This window comes from Engraulis encrasicolus, unplaced genomic scaffold, assembly GCF_034702125.1.
Source record: "Engraulis encrasicolus isolate BLACKSEA-1 unplaced genomic scaffold, IST_EnEncr_1.0 scaffold_106_np1212, whole genome shotgun sequence".
Lineage (NCBI taxonomy): Eukaryota > Metazoa > Chordata > Actinopteri > Clupeiformes > Engraulidae > Engraulis > Engraulis encrasicolus.
The window spans coordinates 102501-117092 of NW_026944537.1; the positions used below are offsets into that span (position 1 = coordinate 102501).

Here is a 14592-nt window from a genome sequence, read left to right on the forward strand (position 1 = left end):
TCTGATTGTGGTTGTCATGGAGACGACCCCGTGCGTGACCCCTGCCCCTGCCCCTCCCCCGCCCCCCCTGATTAAGAAACACAGCCAGACGGACCTCGTGAGCCGACTGAAGACCCGCAAGGTGCTGGGGGTGGGGGGAGAGGACGACGATGGAGAGGTGCATCGCTCTAAGGTACCACACACACACACACACACACACACACACACACACACACACAAGGTGCTGGGGGTGGGGGGGGAGGACGACGACGGGGAAGTCTATCGCTCTAAGGTACCACACACACACACACACACACACACACACACACACAGACACACACACACACACAAAGTGCTGGGGGGGGGGGGGGGGGACGACGACGACAGAGAGGTGCATCGCTCTAAGGTACCACACACACACACACACACGTACGCGCGCACACACACACACACACACACACACGCACACAAACACACACACACACACACACACACGCACATGTACACGCACACACACACACACACACACAAGGTGCTGGGGGTGGGGGGGAGGACGACGATGGGGAGGTGCATCGCTCTAAGGTACCACACACACACACACACACACACACACACACACACACACACACACACTGGTGGTTGGGGGTGAGGACGATGACGGAGAAGTGCAACGGTCTAAGGTAAACGCAGACACACACACACACACACACACGCACACACGAACACACGCACACATACACACATGCACACACACACACACACACACACAGTATTTACAGCCCACCCTCACTCTTTCCTTGCGCTCTCCACCTCATAGCTGAGAAGTGTCTAAACAGGACAAAAATGACCACAGACACCTTCAGGATTATATGAAGGGACTATCTCTCTCTGTCTCTCTCTCTCTCTCTCTCTCTCTCTCTCTCTCTCTCTCTCTCTCTCTCTCTCTCAGTCAAGTCAAGTCAAGTCAAGTTTATTGTCAATTTCTTTACATGCACTGGTCATACAAAGAATTTGAAATTGCGTTTCTTGCTCTCCCATGCAGACATAGACTAATCTAGGTAAGGACATAGACAGTATAGACATAGACAGTACTCATACATGGACATAAGACAGTATGGACGTAGACATTGCTCATACAGACATTTAAAGTGCAAGACTGGACAACAGAAGACTTGTAGAGAACATACATTAGAGGAGGTATTTTGTTGTGCTTTTTCTAAAAGTCCTTTGTAGCGTTCTGACATAGTAATAGTAGCATTTGAAGAAAATAAATAATTAAAAAAAAGGTTTATTAAATACACCAGCAGCAGTATGTGTGTGTGTGTGTGTTTGTATGTGTTTTGTGTGCGTGTGCGTGTGCGTGTGCGTGTGTCTGTGTCTGTGTCTGTGTGTGTGTGTGTGTTTAGTGCAGGTAGAAAGTGCGGTGTGCGTCTGTGTGTGTGTTTGTGTACCTGTGTGTGTGTGTGTGTGTGTGTGTGTGTGTGTGTGTGTGTGTGTGTGTGTGTGTGTGTGTGTGTGTGTGTGTGTGTGTGTGTGTGTGTGTGAGTATGAGTTGTGTGTCAGTGTGTGTGTGTTTGGGTTTAGTGCAGAAAGTGCGGTGTGCTTGTGTGTGTGTGTGTGTGTGTGTGTGTGTGTGTGTGTGTGTGTGTGTGTGTGTGTGTGTGTGTGTGTGTGTGTGTGTGTGTGTGTGTGTGTGTGTGTATGTATGTGTGCATGTGTATGTTTTGAGTTAGTGCAGGTTGAAAGTTCAGTCACAGATGTAGTAGTGCAGGTGGAATGTTCAGTCGCAGATATGGTGGTGGGGATGAGGGGGGAGCGTTGTCAGTGGCCTGGCTGGCTAGAGGCTGACAGTGAAGGGAGAGTGGGTTGAGTGTTCAGTATCTTGATTGCTTGATGCATCGTGCTGCTTGCGAGCCTGGTGGTACGGGAACGGAGGCGCCTGTACCTCTTTCCAGAGGGCAGGAGGCTGAACAGTTTGTGTGCAGGGTGGCTTGTGTCTTTGATGATCATCAGTGCTTTCCGGGTGAGGCGTGCGGTGTAAATGTCCTGCAGGGAGGGGAGTGGTACTCCAATGATCTTCTTCGCTGTGTTCACAACACGCTGGAGTGTCTTCCTGTTTTTCTCCGTGCAGCTTCCTCCCCACACTGTGATGCAGCTGGACACAACGCTCTCTATGATTCCTCTGTAGAATGTTGTCATGATGGAGGGTGTAGCACTTGCCTTCTTTAGTTTGCGCAAGAAGTAGAGACGCTGATGGGCCTTCTTCGCCAGTGATGTAGTGTTGGAGGTCCAAGAGAGGTCGTCGCTGATGTGCACTCCAAGGAACTTGGTGCTGCTCACTCTCTCCACAGCATCACCGTCGATGGTCAGTGGTGGCAGTTGTTTTTGGACCCTCTGAAAGTTGACGACAATCTCCTTGGTCTTGTTGACATTCAACAGGAGGTTGTTGTCTTTGCACCATCTGGCCAGCAGGTCTACTTCTTCTCTGTAGTGGGTCTCATCGCCCTTAGTGATGAGGCCCACCAGTGTTGTATCATCCGCAAACTTCACTAGATGGTTAGTGCTGTGGGTCGTTGTGCAGTCATGTGTCAGCAGCGTGAACAGCAGGGGGCTGAGAACACAACCTTGCGGAGCCCCCGTGCTCAGGGTCAGGGTGCTTGAGGTGTTATTCCCTACCCGTACTGCTTGTGGTCTCTGCATCAGGAAGTCCAGCAGCCAGTTGCAGAGGGAGGTTCTGAAACCTAGTTTGTCCAGTTTTCTGATGAGTTGTTGTGGTATTATGATATTGAATGCTGAACTGAAGTCAATGAACAGCATTCTCACATATGAGTCTTTATTGTCCAAGTGGGTGAGGGCTGGATGGAGGGCAGAGCAGATTGAATCCTCCGTGGATCGCTTGGCTCGGTATGCGAACTGGTAGGGGTCCAGGGTGGGGGGTAGGGTGGCTTTGATGTGTGACAGGACTAGCCGTTCGAAGCACTTCATGATTATGGGCGTCAGTGCTACAGGACGGTAGTCATTGAAGCATGATGGTGATGATTTCTTCGGCACGGGTATGATGGTAGCAGCTTTGAAAAGTGATGGGATGACTGCTTGCTCCAGAGAGATGTTAAAGATGTCTGTGAAGACATCCTTCAGCTCTTCTGCACAATCCTTCAACACTCGGCCAGGTATGTTGTCTGGGCCAGCTGCTTTGCGTGGGTTGATGGTGGCCAGTGTCCTCTTCACACTGGCAGAGGACAGGTACAGGGGTTGATCATGGGGGGGAGGGGGAGTTTTCTGTGGATGAGTGTCATTTTGTGCTTCAAAACGGGCAAAGAAACTGTTCAGGTCGTTTAGCAGAGAGGTGTTGTTGTCACAGCTTCGTGGTGCAGGCTTATAGTCCGTGATGGCCTGTATGCCCTGCCACAGGCTCTGTGCATCTCTGCTGTCTTTGAAGTGTGTTGTTATTTTGTCCGAGTATTCCTTTTTTGCTTTCCTGATGCCCTGGGACAGGTTTGCCCTTGCTGCTTTTAGGCCAGCTACGTCTCCTGCTCTGAAGGCTTTGTCTCTGGCCCTCAGCAGTCTGTGAACGTCTCCTGTGAACCATGGCTTCTGGTTGGCCCTGGTGGTGATGTGTTTTATTTCTGTAACATCATCAATGCATTTTGTGATGTAGGAGGTCACGGTGTCTGTGTACTCCTCAATGTCAATGTGGTTGCTGTGGGTGGCAGCCGTTTTGAAAATGTCCCAATCTGTGGTTTCAAAGCAGTCTTGTAGTCGTGACACGGCTCCCTCTGGCCATTTTCTCACCTCCTTCAGAGCTGGTTTGGTGAGTTTTACCCTTTGTCTGTAGGCTGGCAGTAGCAGAATTGTTAGGTGGTCTGATAGTCCGATGTGGGGGATGGGCTTTGCCTTATATGCTCCTTGTTGTGGGGTATAAACAAAGTCCAGGGTGTTTTGTCCTCTTGTTGGGAAGTTAACATGTTGGTGAAATTTTGGAAGTACTGTTTTGAGATTTCTCTCTCTCCCCCTTTACCCAGTCCCCCCCACACACACACCTTTTGTCTTCTCTGATGTAAATTGACAGTCGACACATTCAGAACACTCAGAATTGAACAGCACCGGAACGCGTGAGAGCAGAGAGGCAAATTGAGGCAGCATAAAAGAACACAAAAGGACATAAAGGCAACGGAACGCATCACAGCAGAACATAAAGACAACGGAACGCATCAAATCAGAACATAGAGGCAACGGAACGCATCACATGAGAACATAGAGGCAACAGAACGCAACACATCAGAACACAAAGGCAACAGAATGCATCACAGCAGAACATAAAGGCAACGGAACGCATCTCATCAGAACAGAAAGGGAACAGAGAAGAGCTCAAAGAGCTCAAGAGAAGTGAAAAGAATGCAACGGCGTCAATCTGAGCCCAGAATGGTGCGATCAGCCTACAGTTTGATGTTTGTCCTGCTGGTGTCCATCACTGGTGCACACTGTGCCACCTTCGTTGGGCTGGTAGTAGCCATTTCTGTTTCTGCTGTGTGGGGAAAGGACAGTTGTACAGTGTATTGTCTATTTTCTTCACACCTAGACATTCCAGGTGGCCCCATTTGAATCCCAGGTGACTCCACAAGGGCTCAAGCTGTATTGATGGCTCCTGAAGTCTCCAACTCCACAAGGGCTCCTGACACCTCCTACTCCACAAGGGCCTACTGACGCCTCCTACTCCACAAGGGCTCCTGACGCCTCCTACTCCACATGGGCCTACTGGGGCCGTTTTGGATTTCCGGAAATAAACTTTTTTTTTTTTTAACTGTGCTTTTGGCCATACTTACTAATTAGTAATAATGTATTCATCAGTAAATATTCATGAAAAGAGTATAGCTGCAATACCTACTCTGGTCACCATGCGACATAGTGCACCTTTACCCTACTGTCACCAGAGCCTATGTTATAACCCTACTGTCACCATGTCCAAAAAGCAAACGCGTTTCGGCTAACAAGCCTTCATCAGTGCGAGGTACCACGCACTGATGAAGGCTTGTTAGCCGAAACGCGTTTGCTTTTTGGACATGGTGGTAATATAAATAAATAATGAGACGCAGTTTGTGAGTGCGGATTTTTCTTCCTTAAGTTGACGCTTTTTATCTCGCACCCAAAGACTTTCGTTTTTCCAAGAAGTTGAGCGCGTCCTCTGCCAATACTATAACCTTACTGTCACCAGAGCCTATGTTATAACCTTACTGTCACCAGAGCCTGTTGTAACCTTACTGTCACCAGAGCCTATGGTATAACCTTACTGTCACCAGAGCCTATGTTATAACCTTACTGTCACCAGAGTAGGGCTGGGCGATTCACCCTGAAAAAAAAATCTAGATTTTTTCATTAACAAACTCGATTCACGATTCACGATTCGATTCAAAACCCCCCCCCAAAAAACAAAAAACAAACAAACTCGAGCTCTCTAGGCCCCTGTGTGGTTGTGTGTTTGTGTGTGTGTGTGTGAGAGAGAGAGAGAGACAGAGAGAGAGAGAGAGACAGAGAGAGACAGAGACAGAGACAGAGACAGAGAGAGAGAGAAGTAGGCTCTGTTTGTGTGGCGGTGCCTCTGGTGTGTGTGATTGAAGTCTACTCGGACTGGACCAGTTTATATGGACATGAGGTAGCCTATAGTAGGGGTTTTCAAAGTGGACCTGGGGACGCCTGGGGGGCCGTGAGAGGATGCCAGGGGGGCCGTGGCAGATTGGCAGGGAAAATATAGTTTTATAATAGCCAAAATAAACCAAAATAGGCTTAAATCCCAGTGGAATAATGTTGTTCTTTACAATAGTATGCATTGTGCTTTCTGTAGGACCTGAATGGTCTTAGGAATACACAAACTTTATCAAGGTGTGAAACTGGGTGCAGATTAAAAAATAGTGTGGCATGTCCCATGTCAGGGGGGCTCGGCTGGAATCTACCTGTATGTGGAGGGCTCATAGTAAAGTTTGGGAACTCCAGGCCAAAATAGCCTAATGTAATTTTATCTCAGAACATTGCTAATAGAAATGACCAATTGGGATTACATTGAAACATCTCAGAGAAAGAACAAAAAATGTGAGGGGTAAACCCTCAGGCACTGTTGAGATTTGTCGTCACGTGCCATCCATCCCCACAATTAATGATGCATTATAGTGCAGATGTATGGAGGCTCTTGTCCCAGATGAACACATTTAGCAATTGCCTGCTGGTTTCCCATCAGAGCCCATAGTAATGCGTCTAAATACATGTCGATGCATCTGAACATTGCTGCGTTAACACAGAGAAAACATTTTGGAGCAACACCCTAAAACAATGCTTACTTCAAGACGGTAACGTGTGCAGGCCTGAGTAGAGTAGATATCGCGTTTCATGCATTTAATCAGCCATCAGCGCATTTGCAGCGTGTACAACTAGTTTTACAGCTGGTAATTTCTCCGGATTACTTAACAGGTGGTAAAACTCTCTACGAAGTTTACCGATATCGCCGCTATCTTTACTGACATGTCACGTTCAGACGCGGTTATTATTACTTTACCACAAGTCTCCTAAACTAGTCCCGTCCGAGTAGGGCTTTAGAGAGAGGGGGAGAGACAGCGTGCGAGAGACCGATTGCTCCGGGTGCTTGGGTGTGTGTGTGTGTGTGTGAGCGAGAGAGGGAGGGAGAGAGATTCCTTTCAACTCACATGTTGGTTAGGATTATACAGACGAGGAAGCAGCGCATCCAAAACTTTAAGCATGTTGAAAACCTCTCTTCTCTGCCGAATAAATGGGAAGCATGTAGGTAGTTCTAGGCTAATTGCATCCGTGACTGCTTTCCACCTTGCTCCACTCTTGTGGTAGGGGTAGAGTACCGGTAGTTTGTTTAGCATTTTCTCCGCGAGATGTTTTCGTTTCAAATATTCAAACATGCCTGTAGTCCGCCTGCTATGCGTAGCCTACAGCTTACGTTATGACAACACTGTCATTCACAATTTACAAAGTGGTAGGTTGTTTTGGTATTCATCATTGGCAAAACGATAGGAGGTAGTGTCACCTTTTTGAACAGGAGCCCGTATTCCTCGCCCGTTTCACTATATTTCTGTCAAACCATTTCACTCACCACGTTTGTTTGTGCATGTAATGGGGGAGGAGACACAGAGAATGCACTAGGTAGACATACGTCCTCGCCAAGTGGCAAACGTAATGCAATGCGCTGCGCGCTTGGATACAAAAACTGACAGATGATTTTTAAAAAATCGTATAACGCGATTTCTCAAAAAACAAATCGATTTGACGTTCAAACTCGATTTTAAAATCACATCGATTTTTTGCCCAGGCCTACACCAGAGCCTATGTTATAACCTTACTGTCACCAGAGCCTATGTTATAACCCTACTGTCACCAGAGTCTATGTTATAACCTTACTGTCACCAGAGTGTAACAGACCCGTCCAAAGACCAGAAGGAGACCAGGGGTTCAGCTGCTCGGTTTATTGTCTGCATTCATGAAAACAAATACACACAAGACCAGGGCATCCGTCACTCGACTGCAACTACTCCAGCGTGGGGCGATCTAGCTGGCTTACAATTCAGAGTAACAAAATGGCAGACATACAGCGAGCATACTGAAGTTTCATTAAGTTAAGGGAACAATCATACATCTTACACAGTTCACAACAACGTACCTGCATTCATGAAAACAAATACACACAAGACCAGGGCATCCGTCACTCGACTGCAACTACTGCAATATGATTAAAAGAAGAAATACGGAATCAGGACCTTGGTTTCACACCATGCTGCACATCATAGCAGGGTACAAAGCATGTGAACACAGAAACACGACAGCTCGATTTATAACAAGTTTACATCGAGTTGAAACATTACTTTTTCAGAGAATCATTTAATACTGCTTATCTACATTCATATTCAGGAAAGGACTCGTAGTCACAGCGCATCCATTCAATAAAATAGAATGTTTTACCCGGAGCGCTACTTAACACTGCTTACCTCCAGCGTGGGGCGATCTAGCTGGAGGTACGGAGGGCGCAAGCACCCAAGAGGCACGAACGCGAAAAGCAGTCGTGAAGGCCCATGGTCAACTAAGATGAATGCGGTACAACATGCAAAATAATTCCAAAAACCAATAACATTGTGAAAACAGAAAACAGATTTTGTGAGGATTCACTTAATACAAAAAGAGTATATTTTAACTCCGTTACACCCACCCCCACTGAATTCTGGACAAAATCTCACAAGTGGTTCAACAATACACCTATTACTCATCAGTTGTCACAGGATTACATACAGTAAGACCGACTCAAAAAGTATCCCTTAAGGATGTAGTGGACAGAGCATCCAAACCCTCTGAACCAACCACCGGCTATGGGGTGCCTTACACACCCCACACTTTCCCTGGACTGTCTAAAACGGTAGCCTTTCCTATAAAGACACCTTATAAAACATTAAAAAGACGCTGCACAAGAGCAAACATTTTTAAAAGTTATGCCCGAAGAGCCTGAACTACCGAGCTGCACATTGTCTGAACATTACGGCGTAGATGCCTAACATCCTGTCTAGCCATAGTGTGAAGTAGCCGGTTGACTGGTCGAACAACACGACCCAGCCGTGTGGTGCGGTGTGGTGCAGGATGATCAGTGTGTTCAGTGTCAACTACAGAGACATTAGTCACTACTGACTGAGCAGTGTCATGATCACTAACATTTGAAATGTCATCCCTAACAGTCTTATCAGTGTGGGAGGTGTCAGACTCTTCAGATTGTACTGAGCGCTCAGAGTTCAGGTGATGGACCCACTCCCTAGTTCTCTGCCCAGATGTAGGCAAGATGTCTGAGTGACTTTCAAGTCCAGAGATGCCTACAAGGCCATGCGGATCATCCGTTGCAGAATGGGGCTCAATTGGTTGCGAAGACACTTGATCCTGAGAATGTTCGGATGCAGCATGACCAGACGGTATTGAAGAGACAGAGGTAGAAGAGGACATTGAGAGATCGGACTGAGTGGAATGTTGCATATCCCGCACTGGAAGGAAGTTAACTAACATCAGTAGATTACGATGGACAATCCGCTCACGTCCTGTGACAGTGTCTTGTATTTTGTATGTATGAGTTTGTGGGTTCAGCTCAGTCACGGTGTAAATGGTAGACTCCCATCTGTCGGCTACTTTTCGCTTCCCTCTCTCCTTCTTGTTAGCCACAAGGACTCTGTCTCCAACTCCAATTTCTGGCCCTTTTGCTGTCCTGTTATACAGTCTAGTCTGTTTGCCCTGCTCCTTTTTAGCATGCTCCTGAGCAATCTGCATGGCCTCCCTTAGGTCCTCAGACAGTTTCGTGACATACTTGCCAAAGCTGGTCACATCAGGGTCAGACAGGATGTTTCCAAACAGCATATCTACTGGAAGACGGGGGACTCTCCCAAACATCAAGTAGAATGGCGCATATCCAGTAGTTTCATGGGCAGTGCAATTGTACATGAACGTGAGGGTTTGTAAGCGCCTTGGCCAGTCCAGTTTTGACTCAGGAGGGAGAGCTCTGATCATGCAGCCCAAGGTTCGATTGAATCGCTCAACACAGCCATTTCCCATTGGGTGGTATGGGGTAGTATGAGATTTACGTACCCCAGATAACTGTAGAAGTTCTGCGATCAATTGGCTTTCAAAGCTTGGGCCTTGGTCGCTGTGGATTCTTTCGGGGAATCCATAGACACAGAAATACTCCTCCCATAGGACTTTGGCTACCTGTTTGGCTGATTGATCTCTACATTTAAAAGCTTGTGCTAGTCTGGTGAAATGGTCAGTAATGACTAAAACATCAACCGACTTGTTGTGTGAATCTTCGGCTGACCAAAAATCAATACAGACTAGCTGTAGGGGCCGGGAGGTGACAATACTCTCAAGGGGAGCTCTTCCTGCAGGCTCAGTTACCTTGCTGACAATGCAACGCTGACAGTGGCGAACATGCGTTCTCACATCTCGGTCCATGTGCAGCCAAAAAAATCTTTGTCTGGCAATGCTCAGAGTTCTGGACTGACCTTGGTGCCCCGCACTCTCATGCACTCCTGTCAAGACTTCGGCCTTCAGAGAGTCAGGAACCACAAACTGATAGCGCTTCGTTTTTGAAATCTGATCACGAGACACTCTGTATAAGATGTCATCACTCAGAACGAACTTCTCCCAGTGTTTCAGCAATCTCAGGACTTGGCTTGATTCATGCGCCCTCTCACGTCTGGAAGGCCTCCGCGATCTCTCCACATAAAAACGAATGCGAGATAATGACTTGTCATTGGACTGAGCATGTCTCAGGTCGTTAGCAGAAAAGGCAGGCAGATTGGGCAATGAGTCAGGAATGAGCTGAGGGAGGTGACTTACAGACGCTGCTGCACGACTCCTTGCGCCAGAGGCCCATTCAGTGTGTGACTGAATCACAGCAGCGACTTCCTGCTCGGAAAAAGACTGTGAAGACAGTTGCAGGGACTGGGCGTTTGTGGATACAAAATGGGCTACTCTCTCTGCCATGGCGGACTGGTCGGTGGACTCCCTGAGAGTCTGCTGGACAGCTGTATCAGACAAAACAGCAGCTTCTGCAATGAGATCCTGAAGAGGTTCACTGACCAGTCGGTAGCCAACGGTTTTACAAAAAGGGACACGGCTGAGGGCATCAGCAACAGTGTTTCTCGGACCCGGCACATATTTGATGTCGAAATTGTAACTGGCCAGCTTTGACACCCATCTCTGCTCGCAACAGTCCAGTTTGGGCTTTGTCATCATGTGGGTCAGTGGGTTATTATCGGTCCACACGGTAAAGTCATGGCCCTTCAACCAGTGGCTGAACTTTTCACACACTGCCCATTTTAATGCAAGAAATTCTAATCGGTGTGCCGGGTAGTTCTTCTGTGACCGAGTCAAGGACTTGCTAGCAAACGCAATCGGTCTAGCCACTGTGTCACCTTCAAGCACTTGAGACAAAACGGCTCCAAGGCCATCCAATGAGGCGTCAGTAGACAGCAAAAATGGTCGACTAAAGTCTGGGTGGGCCAAAACAACAGAATCCACCAGGGCACTTTTGAGTTTTGCAAATGCATGATCATGGTCAACAGTCCAGTCATCTGACCTCAGCTTGCGGCCCACTGCAGCACCTTTAGGCTTTCTGCCTTTCTTCTGTTTCTGGCCTGCCAACAGAGAGAACAACGGCTTTGCAAGACTTGAGTATCCTGGGATGAAGTGTTGATAAAAATTCAACATGCCCATGAAGGAACGCACACGTTTTTCTGAAGGTGTCACACCATCTGCATCCATCAAATCAGCCACAGTCATGTTATTTATGCACTCAACTTTGCCTGGGTCAGTTGAAACCCCATGCTCATCAACAATATGGCCTAAAAACTTGACAGATTTTCTCAAAAAGTGGCATTTTCTAGGGGCCAGTTTCAAGTTGTGGGCACGGAGTCTGCTGAACACCAACTCAAGACGCTCCAGTGCAGAGCTTTCATCAGGGGCAAAAACCAAAATGTCGTCCAAATAACATAGCAGACTCAAGTAATTTTGATCGCCAAAAATGGACGTCATCATCCTCATAAAACTCCCTGGGCTGTTACAGAGCCCCTGTGGCAACCTATTGTACTCATAGAGCCCCATAGGTGTAGTGAATGCTGAGTATTTCCTGTCATCCTCATGTAAGGGCATGTTATAAAAACCTGACGTTAAGTCCATTGTGCTGAAGAGAGAATTGCCACCAAGTGCTGCCAAACAATCGGCTTGGTGTGGCAGTGGGTGAGCATCTTTCAGAGTTCTCTTGTTCAGCCACCGGAAGTCAGTGCACACACGCAAATCACCATTTTTTTTCCAGATAAGGACAAAAGGTGAGGCATATTCACTTGTTGACTTTCGAATTAACTCTTTCTCTTCCATTTCACTCAAGACTTGGCGTAGTTTCTGGTATTGACTTGGTGGCACACGTCTGAAAGGGAGTCTGAAGGGCTTTTGATCGATCAAGTGAATTCTGTGAACAAAGTCCTTTGCCTTTCCACAGTCAAGGTGATTGCGTGAAAAGATATCCTGGTAGCGAGCAATAAGTTCAGACAACTTGTCTTTACATGCAGATGACGCATTACACTCGCTTATGTCCAATTCACCCAGGCCAATGGACTGCAGCCTCCCCTCAACACTTCTCACATCAGGACAGAAAGGGGGGGCAGGCACATCGCAAATACTCTGATGAGCACTGACCAGGTCCAAATCTTCCAAAGCGACACAGGGCACTAAGTCAGCGAGCTTTGTATTACGTCTCAAAAACAGAGGCTTTTCGGAGACGTTCATCACCTTCAGTGGGACCCATCCATCCGCCCATAAGGGTGTGACAACTCTAGCAACCATGAGACCTTTGGGGGCAGACCGTGCAGATGTAGGTTCTGTCATCACTGCACTGCCAGGAGACACTCGTACAGGTTTCGGCAGCTTTCCCCACAAGAGGTATTCACGGCCGGGTTCGAGACATGTGGCCGAATTGCAACGCACAGTCCCTATCTTGTCGGGCATCTCACCGTCACCCCATCTATGTAAGCCAGCCAGCATCGAAAGAAAGTGTTCAGTTTCAGTGTCAGAGGATGGCGGGGCAGAAATGGCTGTCCAGTACGCACTACACTTCTTTGACTCACGCAGTAAGTGTTTGATCACATTGGTCCCAATGATTAAGTCATCATGTTGCCCCTCCACGACAATTGTTGGGACTGTCATTTTGCAGTCGTTAATTTCCATGAGGATGTTGAATGCTGATTTAGGGTGCACTCTTCGGCCCCCAACACCAATGAGAGTCACGTCAGTGGGGAATCTGTCAGTTTCACACACTGCCCCTGCAGCAAGCAGGTTATGCATAGCAGCATCACTGACTGTACACGCCATTGAACCACTATCCAGCATCCCCCCCAGAGTCATAATGTCCCCCACTTTCACGGGTACATAGAACAGACTGTCACTGCCCCCTACAGTATGAGTGTTTTGATAAACAATGTTGTTCGACTGGGATTGTGAAAGAGTGTCAAAATCAAAATGAATGTCAAGTGGGTGGGAGGTTTTGTTTTGACCTGTACTGCCCCCCTCTGAATACAGGTCAACTAGTTTCCCGGAGCTGGGCTGAGGTGGGGAGGAGCATTGTTTGGGCAGTGCTGCTTTGAGTGATCAGGGGCTAGACACTTGAAACAGAGATGATCAGACTTGCAGTGAGACAGGGTGGAATGATCTGGGCCCCCACAAACATTACACGGCGGGGAGCTGAAGGGGCTGGAGCGCCTCTGGGTACACGCAGGACTGCGTGGCTCCACCCTGGCCAACACTCTCTCAAGCATGTTCATCATTCGGCCCAGGACATCACTGTCAGTTTGCTGAGCATTCTGTGGTGGTGAGACAGGCTGTGGGCGCTGGACAGGCTGTGGCGGGCTACGCTGCGGGCGCTGGACATGCTGTGACAGGTGCTGCAGAGGCCGCTGGACATGCTGTGGCGGGTTACGCTGCGGGCGCTGGACATGCTGTTGGACACAAGTGAACCCCGTACACAGGTCAGGGGCAGCGTATGGTGGGCAAGCTGACTGGGGATTCGTCTCGTCAGAATCAGAGTGTGGACAAATGTAAGAGTCACTATCAAGCACAGCAGTCGGGTAAGTCTTCAACTGAGGGACGCTGTAAGACATAGCAGACACTCCTGATTCCCTTTGATACTCATCTATCCTGAGCTGAATGTCCTTAGACGACCACTCACTGACAGGCTTGCATTTAAAAATGGAAGAGAGCTGTGGGTCAGGACAGTGCTTTGCTAACATTTGTGCCACTTCTCCACTTATGTTTTCCATCCTCCTACCAAGGCGACGCAAGCCTTCATCTGCAGTGTCTGCTGCTTTGTTCAGTCTGATCCAGTAATCAACTGGGTTTTCCTTTGGCTTGGGTAGTGTGGTGTAAAAATCTTGTAAAGGGAGGGATGAAGAAGACTGGCTGAAGTATCGCATTAGAATATCATATATGATGTCTGGGTTTTGCTTCGCATCAAGTGTGTCATCACTCCTCAGAGCCACTTTGACGACATCTCTCGCCTTTCCCAAAAGCCTTCCCTGTATCTCATCCGCTTTCTCAGCAGTGGTGTAGGGCTGCTTCCTGAGGTTAGCTTTGGTCATGGCTATCCATTCTTGAACTGAGTATTTGTCTGAACTATTACCCCTAAAGGTCACAGGTTCACGTTCAGTTTTGACATGTACTACTACTGGCGTTGTGTTTTGTTGTATAGGGTCTGTAGTGTTTTGTTGTGTAGTGTCTACACTCGTTGGTTTGTCAGCCATGGGTGTGTCAGGTGCATGAGTGCGATCAGTAAATCCAGAAGAATAAAGCTGAGCTACGATGGAGTTACCTATCTGCTCTCCTAATCGGCTCATCATATCAGTCAGGTGTTGCATGGCAATGCTATCACTCATTGGAGTAGAAGTGTGTGCATCGTCCCTCAAGAACTGTTCACTAGGAGACCAGCTCGGGCTCACACTATGCCCTCTGCCCCTACCATCACTAACATATCCTTGGAGACCACCTGCGCTATCACTCCCACACTCACTAGTAAATGTGTTAGCATTC

At 47.9% G+C, this 14592-nt stretch overlaps 1 protein-coding gene across 1 annotated transcript in view; it reads left to right on the forward strand.

Moving 5' to 3' along the window:
- The window catches only part of LOC134442011 (tumor protein p53-inducible protein 11-like), a 73187-nt gene that overhangs the window by 33135 nt on the left and 25460 nt on the right, over positions 1-14592 (forward strand). Inside the window, exon 3 of the mRNA XM_063192374.1 lies at positions 23-172. Coding sequence (XP_063048444.1) covers positions 23-172 — 150 coding nt within the window. The remainder of the gene's footprint in view (positions 1-22; positions 173-14592) is intronic.